The 21,079-nt window shown below is 43.0% G+C and overlaps 2 protein-coding genes across 2 annotated transcripts; one reads left to right on the forward strand and one right to left on the reverse strand.

Moving 5' to 3' along the window:
- Positions 1 to 1,992: 1,992 nt before the first annotated feature.
- On the reverse strand, positions 1,993 to 9,897 carry LOC139475723 (hormonally up-regulated neu tumor-associated kinase homolog). Its single transcript, XM_071258910.1, has 7 exons — positions 9,624 to 9,897; positions 7,064 to 7,266; positions 5,992 to 6,081; positions 5,015 to 5,073; positions 3,914 to 4,040; positions 3,143 to 3,267; positions 1,993 to 2,376 (listed from the first exon to the last, which is right to left on the reverse strand). Exons 1-7 carry the CDS (start codon positions 9,768 to 9,770, stop codon positions 2,258 to 2,260), a joined length of 870 nt encoding a protein of 289 aa, XP_071115011.1. The 5' UTR covers positions 9,771 to 9,897; the 3' UTR covers positions 1,993 to 2,257.
- Positions 9,898 to 17,166: 7,269 nt separating this feature from the next.
- LOC139475304 (uncharacterized) lies at positions 17,167 to 18,970 on the forward strand. Its single transcript, XM_071258532.1, has 2 exons — positions 17,167 to 18,260; positions 18,922 to 18,970. Exons 1-2 carry the CDS (start codon positions 17,167 to 17,169, stop codon positions 18,968 to 18,970), a joined length of 1,143 nt encoding a protein of 380 aa, XP_071114633.1.
- The last annotated feature ends 2,109 nt before the right edge of the window (positions 18,971 to 21,079 follow it).

Genomic DNA, 21,079 nt, shown 5'->3' on the forward strand with positions numbered 1-21,079 from the left:
GCTATACGCGAAGCGGGTGGGTCGGTGGGGGTAGGGGGAAGAATATAAGGTCCAGTACCAGTACCAGTAGTAGAACCTCGGTAACTGAAAGTTCTCGAGTTATCCGGTGTTTCAGAATGCCAACATATTCATATTTCGTATAAGCACCTCGTACATCGATGCATTGCACCGTGCCCTCTTGTGAGTGAGTGGGTGAGTGAGTTGGGTTTAACGCCGCTTTTAACAGTATTCCAGTTATATCTCGGCGTGTCAGCTTAATGTGGGAGGAAAGCCCGAAGTGATGCAGGTCTCAGACGTTTACCACTTCGGTGAAACCCACGAGCACGGGTATGGTGCTGACAAAACTAGAAACATAATCGGGATTCGAACCCACAATCATAGTTTTCTGGCTTGCCCAAGGGACGCAACTCTGCACAGCGAATCGCGGCACCTTAGACGACTAGGCCACCCGTGCCCACATGTACGTATCACGATGTTTATGCGCATCGATGAATGGTTTTACCCCTATAATTGCGTGTCATCGTAACCTGTAACATGAATAGAGCTTCGCGATATCAACTACTGGTTTGTTTGTCACAGAGTTAATTATTCACAGGGTGCGGTGATTTTATTGTAATAGTATTAAATGTTTCAGTTTCTTGAAATGTATGATACTCTGACCAGGAAGAGTGCATAACGATCAACCCACCCACCTTTCTATTAAGCATACTACGTGGTCGCACAGCACACAGGTCACAAAGAAGGGAAAGTTAAGCGATGTCGGTAGCTTGGCTCCTGAGAGTTCTAGGGCTTCCTTCCCGCCCAACACTGAAGCACTTGTGGTGTCTCCTTGGGCAAGTAATTTAGTTCGATATTTGCCTCTGTTCACCGAATGGGTACGCGGTAGAATCAGATGACAATGTGGATGTTCACCTTCCAGCGCTCCCGGGGGAGCTGAGAATGATTGTTGAGGGCACACTGATCCAGTAAACGGGGTAGTAATGGCGCTTTGAGAAGCTTTGTGGGGTGTTGAAATATGCGCAATAGAAATAGCCTATTATCGTTGTTGTTATTATCATTATATTATTAACAATCATCTATTTATTGTGTTTAGAGTGTCTTATTACGTGTGTTCGTCAGTTACTACAGTGAACGAGCTTACGTTTTATATATCGTTTGTTTTACGGTAGGGTAGCCTAGTGGTTAAAGCGTTCGCTCGTCACGCCGAAGACCGTGGGTTCGCCGATATGGGTACACAGTGTGAAGCCCATTCCTAGTGTCACCCGCAGTGATATTGCTGGAATATTGCTAAAAGTGGCGTTAAACCATACTCACTCACTCGTTAATTTTAAGAATGACATCATTAATAGGGAAAACTATCTATCTATCTATCTTTCTATACGGTTGATATCATATATTAGGGACACAAAATATGTTTTTCATTCGCATAAAATAATTGTTCGTAGATCGTCAGATGTAGATAGGCGTAAACTGGTGTGCTGATGAAACCATTTACCATGTATGTGAGAAACAGTGAGTGTTTCTTAAGTATCGAACTCTTTTCGTTAGGTATAAAGAGTCTGTGAGTTGAGTTAAACGATTAACGCCGCTTTGAACAGTATTTCAGATATATCACGGCGTTTCAGTCGGATGTGGGAGGAAATCCCGATGTGATGCAAGTCTTTGAAGTTTACCTCTTTAGATAGTGAGAACACGAGACACTGGTTGACAGAACATAGACATTGTGCTGACGAATCATGACCCCTGGCCAGTGTGAATCTGAGATTCGAACCAACAATCACCGGATTCTTGCACACACAAGGGACGTAACTCTGCGGAATTGCGGGATGTGAGCCAGCTTGGTCAATTGTTTTCTATTAGGTAACAAACGAAATTGATTACAAGTCCACTATACATAATTGTTCCATTTATTTACATTTTACATATATTTATGGTTTTCGATGTGATATGAAATACTGATCATATATCATTCCCAAACATTTCTTAGGCATTTATAATAAGGGTTGAAGTCGATTCACAATCGTCCATCAAAGAACATATTGAAGATCAGTTCGTCTTGCGGGGCACAATAAGGGGAGGTCACTCTTGTCACCCTGTCAACACTCGCAACAAACCGCTGCTGTCCATGACAAGTCTGGAGAGCGCTGGGGATCGACACTTTTGCATTGTTCATGAACGTCTGTTTTGCTCTGTTTTGTGTGTGACGAGCTCTGTCTCTCGGAATAAACGTGAATACTTGAGTTGACATCCCGTCTCTTCAACTGTTCGGTGTTGCGTCATTGTCTCGACACAGCCATGGGTGCCTCGATACCTGGGAACTGGTGGGTCGGCTGAGCGGGTCGATGATGAGAAGGGATTTCACGAGCTCAGCACAATCTGGAGAACAAAACATTAGTTAGTGAGGTTTGTGTTTTTTCTATGATCAGTATCAACAGATTTTAAAATTCAGTGCAGATATGAGCAGATACATCCTGAAATGAAGTGATAATACAGACATCAGGGGTTGTGCCCCTTTTTCACACACCTCACATGTTAACTGCGCCCTCAACTCAAGCCTATAAATTTATAACAATTATATACATCTAACAGAGCTACAGATAAGCAGCGTATTTGCGGAAAATACCCCCCAAAAATATTCAAAACCCAATTACTTTCAATTAACCTGCGTACAGAAACGCATGCATTACATGAAAAACCCAAATGTATAAAACAGCTCGCGTAAATACACAATGAAGCTTTATCAGCATGCGCACGAAGAGCTAATTTCCGAAACACAATAACGAGCTAATTTACCATCCGAGGCAAGCCTATATATTTAGAACAGTTATAAACATTATTTCGTATTTTTTTACATCTTAAAATGTTCACTTATTTTGTGAAAAAATCAATACAGTGATGAATGGATGAGTGAAAACATATTGGTTACCCAATGAAAATGTAATAACCAAATTAAAATAGAAACGCAAGAGTAAAAACTCAATTGCAAAAAAAGTTATCTGGAGCTCTGTATTATTAGTTACATGGTCCTGTGGGTCAAGTCACTTCATGACTTAGAGAATAGTGTTCAGATCTATTTTCCTAAATTCTTGATCAGCCTCTGAACTACCGCTATCACAGTTGACATAAATCGTGGTGTACGTACCTTGCTGTAGGCTATGTGGGACGACGACAGACTTGAGTATACACCCATACAGTTGTGTCATGCTCCTCGGCCGGTCCGACACAAACGGAGGCTTCCCAGTCAGCATTTCAAACAACATGACCCCTCTTTAACATAGAAACATTAATAGCTTGAACATTTACGTTAATATATATAATGAGTACACAGCCATTTAAGTGAGTGAGTGCTTGAGATTTGTGAGCAATATTCTAGCTATAAGACGGCGGTCTGTAAATAATCGAGTCTGGACCAGACAATTCAGAGATTGACATCATGAGCATCGATCTACGTAATTGGGATACGATGACATGAATCAACCAAGTCAGCGTGCCTGACCACCCGATCCCGTTAGTCGCCTCTTCCGACAAGCATAGGTTGCTGAAGACCAATTTTAATCCGGTATCTTCACGCGTCTAGAAAGTGAATGAGTGTCAAATGAAACCGATAACTGAAACACTGTTCAAAGCAGCGTCAAACCACATTCACTCACTCACTCCCAGTGCGGTATTAAACAACAAACAAAAACAATCTGACATCTGAAGCAAGTAGATGTCGTCTATGTCACCACCCATCATACAGTTTTTGTTCTCTGGCATTTAAACTAATTTCGGTGCTGATGACAAAACTAACATCTCAAGAAAGCACATGCGTCAAGTTATTCGAAATAAATCGAAATGAATATTTATAGGAAAACTCATCTAAATTTAAGTGCCTGATGTACAGTTAAAGTTAGCGACACCGCGTATTACTTACAAACTCCATACATCGACTGGCGGTCCATACCGTGCACCCGAGTACACTTCAGGCGCCGTGTAGACTGGCGTCCCACACTGGCGGGTTAGAGGGGACTCCACGTGGAACCGTGTACTCAAACCGAAGTCTGCAAATCCAATTACAAATATGTACATGTATTAATATATATGAGAATATATATATTAAAGGATGCCCCCACCCCCTTGTGTATTTTATATGTCTGTACTTTGTATAGAGATAATAACGGTATGCAGTCCGGGAGACGTTGGAATGACTGGAGTACGGTGGGATAATTTGATCAATAGCTCAGCTCTATCAAGCTGTGAGGTATACTGTATACAACACGCCCTGAACCAACAACACGGCCACAACGTTTACTGCGCTTCAGGGATCATAAGCTTTTTGTTGTTTGTTGTTTAACGCCGCACCCAGCAACTATTCCAGCTATATATATGACGGTGGGCTGTAAGTTTTGGAGTCTGGACCAGACAAGCCAGTGATCGACATGATGACCATCGACCTACGCAACTGGGATACGATGACATGCATCAACCAATTCAGCGACCCTGACCACCCAAACCCGGTAGTCGCCTAAAAAGCATAGGCCAAGGATGCTGAAGACCTATTCTTCCCTGGATCCACGGGTTGAGATCACTAGCAAATTACTGGTATCAGGCAGCACATTAAATTGAACAACTGTAATAAAATAAAATAAAATAAAATAAAATAAAATAAAATAAAATAAAATAAAATAAAATAAAATAAAATAAAATAAAATAAAATAAAATAAAATAAAATAAAATAAAATAAAATAAATAAAATAAAATAAAATAAAATAATAAAATAAATAAATAAATAATAAAAAATATACCCCCCCAAAAAACAACAACAACACAACAACTAAAAAACAAAACAACCCGTAACTAATAGCGCCTACATTCCATCATAACGGATGGTACTCGTGTCCAAGTATTTATCCTGGTCAACAGCTTTTGCGGCCACCCGATTCCCATTTAAGTAATCTCGTACTCAAACAAGGTGTCAGTATCTATCCTCCAGATCAGGTAAGTATCAGTGCGAGGTGCTGTGGCTACGACTTACCTATGAGTGTGATGTGCATATTTTCTTTGCGGAATATTATGTTGGCCGGTTTGATGTCTCTGGAAACAAATATGCAAATGCACGAGTGATGTGTAAGATCAATATGTCAGCCTGATACAGTGGAATCTGTCAACCCCAGACCGGTACCAATTTACAGTCCCGAGGGGTGAGGGTGGGTGTCAGGGTGAAGATAGGATGAGGGTCAGGGTCAGGGTCAGGGTCAGGGTCAGGGTGAGCGTAAGGGTTAGGGTAAGGGTGAGTGTCAGGGTGAGCGTAAAGGTAAGGGTAAGGGTGAGGATGAGGGTCAGGGTGAGCTTAAGGGTGAGGATGAGGGTGAGGGTCAGGGTCAGGGTGAGCGTAAGGGTAAGGGTGAGGATGAGGGTCAGGGTGAGCGTAATATAAGGGTAAGGTTGAGGATGAGCGTAATATAAGGGTAAGGGTGAGGATGAGGGTCAGGGTCAGGGTGAGCGTAAGGGTGAGGATGAGGGTCAGGGTGAGCGTAATATAAGGGTAAGGGTGAGGATGAGGGTCAGGGTCAGGGTGAGCGTAAGGGTGAGAATGAGGGTCAGGTTGAGCGTAAGGTTCGGGGTAAGGGTGAGGATGAGGGTCAGGGTGAGCGTAAGGGTCAGGGTCAGGGTGAGCTTAAGGGTGAGGATGAGGGTCAGGGTCAGGGTGAGGGTCTGGGTGAGCGTAAGGGTCAGGGTCAGGGTGAGCTTAAGGGTAAGGGTCAGGGTGAGGAAGAGGGTCAGGGTCAGGGTAAGCGTAAGGGTAAGGGTGAGGGTAAGGTCGAGGATGAGGGTCAGGGTCAGGGTGAGCGTAAGGGTGAGGTAAGGATGGGGGTGAGGTGGGGATGGGGTGAGGTGAATAAGAGATACTTGTACATATGACATATTGCATTGTAGTAATCATTTGGAAGCTGACCAAGAGCACACATCTCTCTCTCTCTCTCTCTCTCTCTGTGTGTGTGTGATACCTACCGGTGAACGACGTCGTTGTGATGTAGGTGAGTGACAGCTGACGCCAGCTGCGTCATCATAGTCCTCGCGTCGTCGTCACAGAGAGGGCCCCTGTAGCAACATCAAACGACATAATAGTACATTGTGTGCTACTGTAAATTTTAGACTGAGTGAGTTAGGTTTGTTTATCGAAATGCAGCCCTTAGACGATTGTGCTACCTGTGCCCCTTAACTGTTATATACTCATATCTGTTTGATAATATTTATAATCCATCACAAAATAATTAGAAATACACTTTTAGTAGCGGTTACGCACATGCAAACGCACAAATAACGATGCCTATATAGATTAGCTTACATAGCATGTGCTTATTGTGCTCCACGTATGGACAAAATGCAATAAAGCACTATAATCCTATTGTACACATTCTATAAGTCATCGCATAGACAACGTTTTTAATTAAATAACTGTAATAAAAATGTATAACCTGCAGTCGTGAACTCGGTTCAATGAAACCGGTGACCTCAGCACGTGGGTTTCGCAACGGTGCGAAATCTGCACGTGCGTCTCGCAATGGCACGAAATCTGCACGTGCGTCTAGTAGGCTGTTCGTAGTTTTTGTTCTATCAAGGGTTTACAATGATTGTAATCCCCCCTGCGAGGTGTTATTAATCATCAGTGTTTAAATCGTTTGCAAGACCTTGGCAAATGTAGATGCTAAGAACAATTCGCTATGTCATTAGGGTCAATATTTTCATATTGTGTGAGAGGAGGGGGGGGGGGACTGTGTTGTTTGGCTACTTCTAAAACATGTGTAGTGTAGTTTTGAAGCTGCGTAACACATACTCCAGGAGAAGTTCCAGCAAGTAACTGGCACGTTTCTAGTCTTAACGTGTGTGGGGCGGTGGGGTAGCCTAGTGGTTAAAGCGTTCGCTCGTCACGCGGACGACCTGGGTTCGATTCCCCACATGGGTACAATGTGTGAAGCCCATTTCTGGTGTTTCCCGCCGTCATTTTGCTGGAATATTGCTAAAAGCGGCGTAAAACCATACTCACTCACTCACTCACTCGTGACAAGTTTGAGACAAGTACCTGTGTCTCAGCACCTTGGCCAGTGTTGGGCCCTCCACCAGTTCTAGGACGAGATACATGTGCCTCGTTGTCTCCATCGTCTCATACAGCACCACGACGTTCGGGTGACGGAGACAGCGTAGGCTGTCCACCTCGCGGCGGAAACACTGTCTCTGGGTATCTCCTTTGCTGGAGCGGTACTTGAGGAAGGATTTCACAGCCACCTGAAACAACAACAGACATACACATCTACTTGGGTCATTTGTAACTTCAGTGCGTGTGGGGTGGGGGTGGAGAGGGAGGGTTGTTGAGTTGGGCTCACCCAAAAAAACAAATACTATCAACTATCATGTTGATCATTATTATTCGTCACTAGTGGGCCTGGTGAGATTCAAGTATGTACTGGCGGCTGTGCTAAAGCAGGGAACAGCCTCCGTGGTCTAGTGGTAGAGCGTCCGCCCGAAGAGCGGAAGGTCCAGATTCGATCCCCGGCCGCGTCATACCAAAAGACGGTAAAATATGGTACTTGTTCTTACCCTGTCGGGCGTTCGGCATTAAGGGGCCTAAACAAGGACTGGTCGGCTCGGAGTCAGTGTGTCTGACTGTATTCATCTTAAACTGCGGCATAGTATCTCAGTGGGCTAGCACTATAAATCGACATCAGTCGCCACACACGCACGCACGCACACGCACGCACGCACGCACACGCACGCACGCACGCACGCACGCACACACACACACACGTGCATGCACGTCGCTATATAAGTGCCATAACCCCATTTCACCTCACTTATTGAAGGAGGTACTGCATTAAACAACAAACAATCAAATATTCGAGAAAAAAAGCTCTTGTTAAAACAGGGGTTCGTTGACACAATTATAACGTTTCTCATTAATCTCTCACTGATCAGAAATCACCTTACATTACTTCGTCACATCAATGAACCACGTCAATATTGTATGAAGTGTATACCATTATGTGTCGAGCCTCTGTATATAACAGCGTGGACCCCCGGGAATTTTCAGGAACCAAGACAGGGTCATTATTACATAGATAAATATTACATAGTCACTGTGCCTGACTTATTACCTTGGTCACGCGATGGGACGGGACTGGACTCTACTAATCACCGGTGCAATGAATGACAGGTATTCGCACTGGTATCAAGGGATGCGTTACATCACGCAACCAAGGTAATAAGTCAGGCACAGTGACTATGTAATATTCATCTATGTAACAATGACCCTGTCTTGGTTCCTGAAAATTTCCGTGGGTGTAAGTACTATAATACTGACCATCATATACCAGTGAGTGGGTGAGATGGGGTTAACGCCGCTTTTAACATTATTCCAGTTTTATCACGGCGTATCAGCTTAATATGGGAGGAAAGCCCGAAGTGATGCAGGTCTCAGACGTTTACCACTTCGATAAAACCCACGAGCACGATGCAGACAAACCTAGAAACATAATCGGAGCGAACCGGGATTCGAACCCACAATCATAGGTTTCTGGCGTGCCCAAGGGACTCAACTCCGCACAGCGAATTCCGGCGCCTTAGACGACTGGGCCACCCGTGGCCCCTCATATACCAGTATAAACTTGGGGGAAAAACAACTGTACCTCTCAATTGACTTTATCATACGTGTGAATTTTGATTATGGGTTATGGGTTCGAATCTCAATTTCACTTGCTTTGTCAGCGCCACACACATGCAATATGGCTTTTTACTCTTTTACGTGCTTTGGAAAGTGGACTAACGGCTATAAACGCTCACTCACTCGATCATCAAGTCACGTTCACGTTGCTGTACGTTATAATAAGCCTTATATTACACATAAGGGCGAAAAGGGGCGGTCGGGTTGCCTAGTGGGTACAATGTGTGAAACCCATTGCTGGTGTCCCCCGCCGTGATATTGCTGGAATATTGCTAAAAACGGCGTAAAACCATACTCACTCACTCACTCACTCACTCATAAGTGCGAAAAGGATCGATTGTGATAACTTTGCGATATTTGCGCATATGCTCAGTTTGTTTTAGCGATTCACAATGCTGATTGGTTATTGGTAGCCTTTGGGTGACACATTGGTTCATTGAACGGATAATAACTCGTCGATATTCTCAATTCTGATTGGTCATTTGAAGCGATGGGATGCCATATTGGGTCATTGTTTGGGAACAATGCGATATGACGTCATCCATTGTTTATGACGTCACAGAATGATTGCATTACGTCATCAAGAAGTTTCGCTATTGGGTGGACATTTCATACGTTTTCCTCATTTTCTGTCCTGAAGTAGCAGTGAGTGACAAATAGAATGACCTACTCGAAACTCGAAAACACGGTTTAACCGCCCAGCGTCAAGGCTCAGTACTTATAATCATAATATTCATTCACTTCAATAATCCGTAATATCCTCGTAAATCGGTGATTATTCATAAGCATTCTTATTCATATTCCTACTCAAAAGGAGAGTAAAATAGTTCAAAGATCAATGATTCATATTATATTTCGATAGTCGTAACATGATGACATCATTATTCATGACGTCATCACATTGTGACGTCATATGTAAAATTACCTTTTCATTCACATCCTGGTGGATAGCTTCTCTGACCGTAGACTGTCGGCCTTCTCCGAGAATCTTCCCCAAAATATATCTTCCCACCTTCTTAGGTGTGTCAGTCGGGACAAAGAGTTCCCCGCACAGAGCTTGTATAGTCGTCATGTCAGAACAAGATACACACTAGATACGGTCTCCTTGATATACCCAACACCCTGGACCTCACACCGTCAGTCTTGGGATAGGAATTTCCTTCTGAAATTCATATTGGTGATTTGGACGCTGAGTGATATTTGTGCCCATATATTGGACAGTCTTCTTCGAACCACATCAGAACCATGGTTTCAAACTGATTAGCAGGATCTGCAGTGATGTCTACTGTGTATTGCATCAACCCTTCTCAAGACAGACATGATGTATTAACCTTTCGTGAATACATTCATTTCTTGTAGTATCTGTTGTGTTCTGTCAACGTCTGTGTTTGTGGAACCTTGATTCACCATATTCTGCCGCCATCAACCGTCACCACCCGTGTTCAGAATATATCTCGCATTGACCATCCGTGTTCAGAATATATCTCGCATTGACCATCCGTGTTCAGAATATATCTCGCATTGACCATCCGTGTTCAGAATATATCTCGCATTGACCATCCGTTTTCAAGGAACCTTGCCTTCACCAAATTCTGCCACCTCCTTCCGTGTTCAGCATATATCTCGCATTGAATATCCGTGTTCAGTTTATATCTCGCATTGAATATCCGTGTTCAGCATATATCTCGCATTGAAAATCCGTGTTCAGCATATATCTCGCATTGAATATCCGTGTTCAGCATATATCTCGCATTGAATATCCGTGTTCAGCATATATCTCGCATTGACTATCCGCGTACAGCATATATCTCGCACTGAACATCCGCGTACAGTATATATCTCGTCTTGAATAAAGTGACTAGACAAAATATAAAGCGTCAGTTTAAAAAGACGATCATTTGGAATGTTACAAAGGCCATGTGTCCAAACTGATCGCAACTTCAGAATGAATCCAGATCCTGTCCTCAACCATTCACGGAATGACAGCGGCGTGCCGACACAAAAGACCCACAGTCAGCCCTACACGCCGAAACCCTCAAACACACTCACCCACAAGCACACCCTGTGCCGTTCAAGCACTCGGTGTTAATCTAGCCATATGGTCTTGTCACAAACCACATATCTTGATCCATAACCGTCTGATGTTTATATCCCTGCACTATATCACACAGCGATCTGGTCTCCAATTTGTCACTACACTAGAGTTCTCAAGTATACAATAAAATGAATCAGGTGTGTTAACGAAGTCCCGATTGGTCGTAACGACAAGCACTCAACGTTAACGCTACTTCTGCGAGAAGGAGTTAAATTCCTGCTTGAAGACAGGTTTAATTTAATCTCCCATGAGTATAATATATACTCACATAGTAGCTACTTGGGATACGAATCAATATTTAATATATCCCGTAGCCAATCAATCCATGCTTCTGATAAGTATAGCTGCCTTCGGTTAGATTAAATCAATAAAGCTAGGATTATCAAAGCATATTTGGTATGTGTTATATCGTAATACTCCGTGAGGTCCGGTCAGCTCTGGTCCGCATGGCCTGTTAGCCACAGTTATTGTATAGATATAAATGTCACCCCTGTCCCGCTAACACGATATGGTCACACAAGGAGACCCCATACAAAAACCAATACAAAAATCGACAAAGTCTTTATGCCACGGTTTCCTAAATATCCAACACCAATAGCGTACAATGTATACGTAGGCGTATTGCCATACACCGATGTATTAGCCTTACATTGGCGTTTGAAACGGGTATTGTTGCCAACGCCAGCAACAACACAACAACACCAGCACAACAGACGCCACTTTGAAAAGACCCTTCCGTGTTGTGGCTTTGAATGTAGCATTTGGGTTGCAGTATTTGTCATTCAAGGAAGACAGTGCTTTGTTTATTTATGTGTTTATTTATTAGTCCGCACGTGACATTGTACCCGCTCTATTTTCAGCAGAACCTCTAGAGGCCTGAGACGCTTTATATTGGTGTCATTGTTGTAGACGTGAGGAAATGTTATATAATGTTATGAAGGCTAGCAAACTAACAAATATCCCGATTAATGAATTATAACAACAACAACAACAACAACAACAACAACAACAACAACAACAACACAAAATTGAAACAAACAAGAAATTGTTATTAAATGGTTATGATTTTGATATGGGGTTTATAGTAACTGTTGTGTTTTTCACACCATCAAACATCCCTAGACACACGTGTCACATCTTCGCCTCATACACCCCTCAAACAACCCACCGCCTCCGTGGTCCTGTGGTAGAGCGTCCGCCCGGAGAGCGGAAGGTCCAGGGTTCGATCCCGGGCCGCGTCATACAAAAAGACGTTAAAAGATTGTACTTGTTGTTACCCTGTCTGGCGCTCGGCATTAAGGGGCTAAAACAAGGACTGGTCGGCTCGGAGTCAGTATACTGTGTCTGAGTGGGGTATTCATGTTAAACTGCGGCATGGTATCTCAGTGAGCTAGCACTATAAATCGGCATCAGTCCGGACTAGTACAAGCAGCCACACACACACATACACGTGCATGCACGTCGCTATATAAGTGCAATAATCTTGGACGCGACGTTAAACCCAATTTCACCTCACCTCACCTCAAACAACCCAAGACACATGTGTCGGATATTCCCCCGCACACCCATCAAACAACCCAAGACACACGTGTCAGATATTTCCCCGCACACCCATCAAACAACCCTCGACACGTGTCAGATCTTCTCCCGCACACCCATCAACCATCCCTAGACATACGTGTCAGGTCATCCCCCGCACACCCATGAAACAACCCAAGACATACGTATCACATCTTCTCCCGCACAGCAACAACAACAACAACAACAACAACAACAACAACAACACTGCCGGTTTGATTGTGGCAAAAATTGAAACAAACAAGAAATTGTTATTAAATGATTATGGTTTTGATATGGGGTTTATAGTAACTGTTGTGTTTTTCGAGCTTACGTTTGCAGTGTTTCTACGACTGTTTTCAGCCTAATAACGGTTTGATAACGTTTGTTATGTTCTGGTATAATAATTTTTTTATGTGGATACTTTCTTTTGCCCGATAGGGTATGTGCGTTATTCCACGCCCAAGGCTATGCTCAAGGCGTTACAGTATGCACAAAGGTATATACTTTGATATTCAGGGAAACCTGGACAACAGCAGTTGTTACTGGGGTAAGAGGGTACCAGACAGAATACTTGGCGTCGAGAGTGCCTTGAATATATACACGCTCCGAACTAGGTCGCACAAAAGGTGAGGATCTCTAATGGGTCCATTCCACTGTTGTAAGGGAGCGCTGGGGCAAATCATCTGGAACCAATTGATCTTTATATGCTTGTTACTGTTTATACATTGTTACCTGGTACTTTAGTAATGTTGCACGTGAGTATTTCATAAAGACGGGAATGAGGTAATCTTTCGTTGGCGAAAAGGTGCAACAACGTCTTAGCGTTATGAAAGGGCGTTTGAATACAAAGATCAAGAGAATCAACTTCTCATGGCAGATCAACATACATGGTATGAGCACCCTAGACACACACGTGTCACATGTTCCCCCGCACACCTATCAAACAACCCTAGACACCTGTGTCAGATCTTCTCCTCATACACCTATCAAACAACCCTACTGACATATATGTCAGGTCTTCTCCCGCATACCCATCAAACATCCCTAGACACACGTGTCAGATCTTCCCCGTACACCCATTAAACAACCCTAGACACACGTGTCAGATATTCCCCCGCACACCCATCAAACATCCCTAGACACACGTGTCAGATCTTCCCCGTACACCCATTAAACAACCCTAGACACACGTGTCAGATATTCCCCCGCACACCCATCAAACAACCCAAGATATTCGTGTCACATCTTCTCCCGCACACTCATCAAACAACCCTAGACATACGTGTCAGATCTTCTCCTCATACACCTATCAAACAACCCAAGACACACGTGTTAGATATTCCCCCGCACACCCATCAAACAACCCTAGGCACCTGTGTCAAATCTTCTCCCGCACACCCATTAAACAACCCAAGACACACGTGTCAGATATTCCCCCGCGCACTCATCAAACAACCCTAGACACACGTGTGACATCTTCTCCCTCACACCCATCAAACAACCCAAGACATATGTGTCACATCTTCTCCCGCACACCCATCAAACAACGCAAGACATACGTGTCACATCTTCTCCCGAACACCCATCAAACAACCCAAGACACACGTGTGACATCTTCTCCCGAACACCCATCAAACAACCCAAGTCTTACGTGTCACATCTTCTCCTGCAAACCCATCAAACAACTCTAGACATACGTGTCACATCTTCTCCTCATACACCCATCAAACAACTTTAGACATACGTGTCAGATATTCCCCCGCACACCCATAAAACAACCCTAGACACACGTGTCACATCTTCTCCTGCACACTCATCAAACAACCCTAGACACACGTGTCAGATATTCCCCCGCACACCCATAAAACAACCCTAGACACACGTGTCACATCTTCTCCTGCACACTCATCAAACAACCCTAGACATATGTGTCACATCTTCTCCCGCACACCCATCAAACAACGCAAGACATACGTGTCACATCTTCTCCCGAACACCCATCAAACAACCCAAGACACACGTGTGACATCTTCTCCCGAACACCCATCAAACAACCCAAGTCTTACGTGTCACATCTTCTCCTGCAAACCCATCAAACAACTCTAGACATACGTGTCACATCTTCTCCTCATACACCCATCAAACAACTTTAGACATACGTGTCAGATATTCCCCCGCACACCCATAAAACAACCCTAGACACACGTGTCACATCTTCTCCTGCACACTCATCAAACAACCCTAGACACACGTGTCAGATATTCCCCCGCACACCCATAAAACAACCCTAGACACACGTGTCACATCTTCTCCTGCACACTCATCAAACAACCCTAGACACACGTGTCAGATATTCCCCCGCACACCCATAAAACAACCCAAGACATTCGTGTCTGATCATCTCCCACATATCAGACAAACGTGCCAAATCATCTCCTCATACACCAGTCAAAGAAACCTCGACAAAGGTGGCAGATCTTCTGTAGCAGTAGTAGTGGTGGTGGTGGTAATGGTCGTAGTCGTAGTAGTAGTGGTGGTGATGGTGGTGGTGTTACTGGCACATCTTTTGAGGCAAATATACCATGAAAACCTAATGGTTAAAGCGCTCCCTCGTCACACTGAAGACCTGGGTTTGACTCCCGACATGGGTACAATGTGTGAAGCCCATTCCTGGTGTCACCCGACATAATATTGCAGCATTATCACCGACAGCGGTATAAAGCCAACCCAGGCGCTAAAATTAACCTTCATCAAAGACTAACAGTAAATAGTTTATGCACGACGTATACACCGCTGACTAAATCCCATTATCAACACAGTAATGTTGCCAAAGCTGATATCATATTGTTGGCGCGTCTGTCAACTGTGAGGTGAAATCATTTGTGTATTTGTATCGGCGTATGTAAGTCGGCGTGTCGAGCTCAGAAGGAATTACCAACAAAATCTGTATGCTAAATTACACTCCCGCGGGCACTCTCACTTGTATCGAGCCTGCCACCAGAACAACAAACTATATATATACTTCAGGCCGTTATACCCTGCATAGAAAAGAACGTGTGGGCAGTGTACGTGTGAGGTGGGTGTGATTCCTGGGTGATATTTTGTCACCTGGGCCTTTCAGGCGTTATCCAAATCTGTCCCGTGGTATAAGTAGGGATTAAAGGAGAGTTGTAAGGTGTATTGTAGTGTTGGGTAAATATATACACTTTTAATGGAACTGAGGTCATAAGATTCGATCTCAGAACTACCACGGTCTGATGGGGGTTTTCAGTGACATTTGGCCGTTATGTTGAGTGAGTTATCGTTGTTTTAGGCCGTTATGTGGAGTGAGTTGTTGCTATAGGCCATTATGAGGAGTGAGTTATTGTTTAATCTTTGCTGTAATGTGGAGTGAGGTATCGTTGTTTTAGGCCGTTATGTTGAGAGAGTTATCGTTGTTTTGCGCTGTTATGTGGAGTGAGTTGTTGTTTCAGGTCGTTATGTGGAGTAAGTTATCGTTGTTTTAGACTGTTATTTGGAGTAAGTTGTCGTTGTTTTAGGCCTTTATGTAGAGTGAGCTATCATTGTTTTGTGCTGTTATGTGGAGTGAGTTGTTGTTGTTTTAGGTCGTTATGCTGAGTGAGTTGTCCTTGTATGGCGTCGTTATGTGGAGTAAGTTATCGTTGTTTTAGGCCGTTATTTGGAGTAAGTTGTCGTTGTTTTAGGCCGTTATGTAGAATGAGTTATCATTGTTTTGTGCTGTTATGTGGAATGAGTTGTTGTTGTTTTAGGCCGTTATGCGGAGAATCGTTGTTTTGCGCTGTTATGTGGAGTGAGATGTCATAGTTTTACGTCGTAATGTGGATAAGATGTCATTGTTTTACGTCGTAATGTGGAGTAAAGTGAGATATCGTTGTTTTAGGCCGTTATGTTCAGTGCGTTATCCTTGCTTTACGATGTTATGTGGAGTGAGATGTCGTTGTTTTACGTCATAATGTGGAGTGAGATGTCGTTGTTTGAGGCCGTTATGTGGAGTGAGTAATCGTTGTTTTAGGACATTAAGTTGAGTGAGTTGTCATTGTTTTACGTGGTAATTTGGAGTGAGATGTCGTTGTTTTACGTGGTAATGTGGATTGAGATGTCGTTCTTTTACGTCGTAATTTGGAGTGAGTAATCGTTGTTTTAGGACGTCATGTGGAGTGAGTAATCGTTGTTTTAGGCTGTTATGTTGAGTGAGTTATCGTTGTTTTAGGCCGTTATGTTGAGTGAGTTATCCTTGTTTTACGTCGTAATGTAGATTGTGATGACGTTGTTTTACGTTGTAATGTGGAGTGAAGTGGGATGTTGTTGTTTGAGGCCGTTATGTTGAGTGAGTTATCCTTGTTTGGCCTCGTAATGTGCATCTTCCTGAGGCAAGTGAGTTAACTGACTATAAATGTGGAGTGAGTTTTACATCGCGTTCACGATTTTTGCACATAAATATCGACGAACAAATCGCGTGCGTTCGTGCGTGCGTGTGTCTGCTTGTACAACTCCGGACAGTTTTATAGTGATAACGCATTATGATATCATGCCGCAATTTAAACTGAATACCCAACTCAGACACAGAACCAACCAGTCATTGCTTTATGCTAGCCGTCATATAACTGAAATATTGCTGAGTGGGGTGTTAAACAACAAACAAACAAGCACTACGGTACATCTGTGGGCGAGTATTGACCGACAGAATAGTGCTCCTTTTACTGGTGCTTCAAGTCTTCATGCCTGCCCTACACAGCTGTACAGGGTATCATCACTATTTGATGGTGGTTCCATGTACAGTCAAATAAACACCATGTACAGTCACATGAACATCATGTTCAGTCACATGAACATCATGTACAGTCAAATGAACACCATGTACAGTCACATGAACATCATGTTCAGTCACATGAACACCATGTTCACTCACATGGACATCATGTTCAGTCACATGGACATCATGTACAATCACATGGACATCATGTTCAGTCACATGGACATCATGTACAGTCACATGGACACCATGTACAATCACATGAACACCATGTACAGTCACATGAACACCATGTACAATCACATGAACACCATGTACAGTCACATGGACACCATGTACAATCACATGAACACCTGGTACAGCCACACGAACACCTGGAACAGTCACATGAACACCATGTTCAGTCACATGGACATCATGTTCAGTCACATGGACATCATGTACAGTCACATGGACATCATGTACAATCACATGAACACCTTTTTTAGTCACATGGACATCATGTACAGTCAAATGAACACCTGTAACAGCCACACGAACACCTGGAACAGTCACATGAACACCGTGTTCAGTCACATGGACATCATGTACAATCACATGGACATCATGTTCAGTCACATGGACATCATGTACAGTCACATGAACATCATGTACAATCACATGAACACCATGTTCAGTCACACGGACATCATGTACAGTCAAATGAACACCATGTACAGTCACATGGACACCATGTACAGTCACATGAACACCTGGTACAGCCACACGAACACCTGGAACAGTCACATGAACACCATGTTCAGTCACATGGACATCATGTACAATCACATGGACATCATGTTCAGTCACATGAACATCATGTTCAGTCACATGGACATCATGTACAATCACATGAACACCATGTTCAGTCACATGAACATCATGTACAGTCACATGAACACCATCTACAGTCACATAAACACCATGTTCAGTCACATGAACACCATGTACAGTCACATGAACATCATGTTCAGTCACATGGACATCATGTACAATCACATGAACACCATGTTCAGTCACATGAACACCATGTACAATCACATGAACACCATGTACAGTCATATGAACACCATGTACAGTCACATGAACACCTGGTACAGCCACACGAACACCATGTACAGTCACATGAACACCATGTACAGTCACATGAACACCATGTACAGTCACATGAACACCATGTACAGTCACACAAACACAATGTACAGTCACATAAACACCATGTACAGTCACATAAACATCATGTACAGTCACATGAATACGATGTACAGTCACATAAACACCATGTACAGTCACATAAACATCATGTACAGTCACATGAACACGATGTACAGTCACATGAACACCATGTACAGTCACATGAACACCATCTACAGTCACATGAACACTAACTACAGTCTTATGAGGAGGCACGGTTTGCCCAGTCGTCTAAGGCGCCGCGATTCGCTGTGCAGAGTTGCGTCCCTTGGGCACGCCAGAAACCTATGATTGTGGGTTCGAATCCCGGTTCGCCCCGATTATGTTTCTAGGTTTGTCAGCACCATACCCGTGCTCGTGGGTTTCACCGAAGTGGTAAACGTCTGAGACCTGCATCTCTTCGGGCTTTCCTCCCACAGTAAGTTAACACGCCGCGATATAACTGGAATACTGTTAAAAGCGGCGTTAAACCCAATCACTCACTCACACCACGTGTCTGGTGTTCCTGCGACTGTACATGGTGTTCATGTGACTGTTTTCTGACGCTCAAGCAATTTTCAGCTATATGGCGGCGATCTGTAAAAAATCGAGTCTGGACCAGAAATCCTGAGATTTACATCATGATTATATTAAAAACATCATTTTGGTGAACTAAATCATCACAAAACATATAGTTGTTTTTCTTTTCCCACGATATCCAAGAACCAAAAATAACAATGTCATATAGATTTACCGCTATGACCCACAGATGACCCAGTAAGTTATTTGGGTGCCAAGTACATGTAGGTCCACGCTTTATTAATCCTTGAACACAAACCTGAACGTAATTTGGCTTCTTATGGGCATATTCTTGAGGAACAATATATACTATTAAGTATTGTGGTTGCAATCATTCTTATCACAAATTACAAAATACTTTCGCATGAGATCCCGTTATGATAGCTCTATGTGTATATGTTACCAGAGACAGTATTTTATTTGTAAAGGAAATGTAACTAATATCGATCGGACAATGTATATGTTGATGCCGTTTCCTGTGTCTTGAGTGATTGAGTGAGTTGGGTTTTACGTCAGCTTTTAACAATATTCCAGTTATATCAAGGCGTGTCAGCTTAATGTGGGAGGAAAGCCCGAAGTGATGCAGGTCTCAGACGTTTACCACTTCGGTGAAACCCACGAGCACGGGTATGGTGCTGACAAACCTAGAAACATAATCGGGGCGAACCGGGATTCGAACCCACAATCATAGGTTTCTGGTGCCTGTGTCGATTCAATGACAACAATGTGTGTGTTGCGGTGGTAAGTTAACACGAAACTGAAAATATAACAATCACACAAAATGTTTTATTAAAAACAAAGGGAAAAATAGTTCCTTTTGGTTGAACGTTTGGGACCCTCTCCAGGGTCTTGAATATCTCTGAACACACATGACAATAGGGAGATAAACAACGTAGTGAAAATAATTGGTAAAAACTAAAGACAAACATTATTTTCTCAGCTCTGTTCACCAAAGGGCTCAACATCGTTTGCATATGCAACACAAAAACCTTTTGTACAAAATGTGTGGGAGGCGAGTGATGCCAGTAGAGCAGGACATGCTTACCCTTTTCGCGAACACCTGGTGTCATCACTGACGTTTTAGTGATCCATTCATTGTCAGCCCTACTTTGTCATTTACGCCAAGTGGAATCTTTTTGCCAGATAATCGAGACTGGTTATTCTCTGGCATTAACTCTTTACATTTACACTGCGCCAGCAATATTTCAGCCAGATGTGAGTATTATTTTAAAATGGGGGAAGCTGTACGCTTTTCCCAAATTATACGTAGCGCACTCACGTTGACGTTGAAAACACATTACGTCTATCTCTCTAGTGACTTTGTATCTAAACATTTTAAATTTGGTAATTCATGTTTATAATGTATATGTATTTCACGGTCAATATGAATTCCTCTGATGTGATAAACTTAACTGTCGGGCAAAAGAAAGGATACTCTTGAAATTTGAATGTGACCTCAAACTTAGAAACGTTATCAAAACGTTACAAGACTGAAATACTGCAAACACTGCAAACAAGGTCCAAAAGTCAACTATGATACCCGTATCAAATATATCTAATATATATATTTATCGAATAAACATTTGTTTGTTTCATTTTTAGCCACAATCAAACATGGTGTATACATTGTACTTTCATTTACCCGGCAGTTTACAAACACATACATATACTGTCCACTGAGTAAGTTAACATGCACACGAGCATATGGTTCACTTAGAAATCCACCCGTGAAGATGCGGGGTAGAATAGGTCTTCAGCAACCCATGCTTGTCGTAAAAGGCGATTACGCTTGTCATAAAATGCGACTAACGGGATCGAGTGGTCAGGCTCGCTGACTTGGTTGATGCATGTCATCGTATCCCAATTGCGTGGATCGATGCTCATGATGTCAATCACTGGTTTGTCTGGTCCAGACTCGATTATTTACAAACCACCGTCATATAGCTGGAATATTGCTGAGTGTGGCGTTAAACAACAAACAAACAAACAAACTTAGAAATCCCTGCAATATATATTTACAATTTCTGTGATGCATGTTAATTACATGCCATCACCAGGACAGATTGATTTCATTAATAAAATTTGCTAAACTCGACACTGCATTTAAAGACATCGAGTGAATCCGCCTTATGGCCAATATTGTCATGAAAATATTTAAAGG

The sequence above is a fragment of the Haliotis cracherodii genome, unplaced genomic scaffold, assembly GCF_022045235.1.
Source record: "Haliotis cracherodii isolate W230 unplaced genomic scaffold, xgHalCrac1.p SCAF_3, whole genome shotgun sequence".
In the NCBI taxonomy this organism is placed as follows: Eukaryota; Metazoa; Mollusca; class Gastropoda; order Lepetellida; family Haliotidae; genus Haliotis; species Haliotis cracherodii.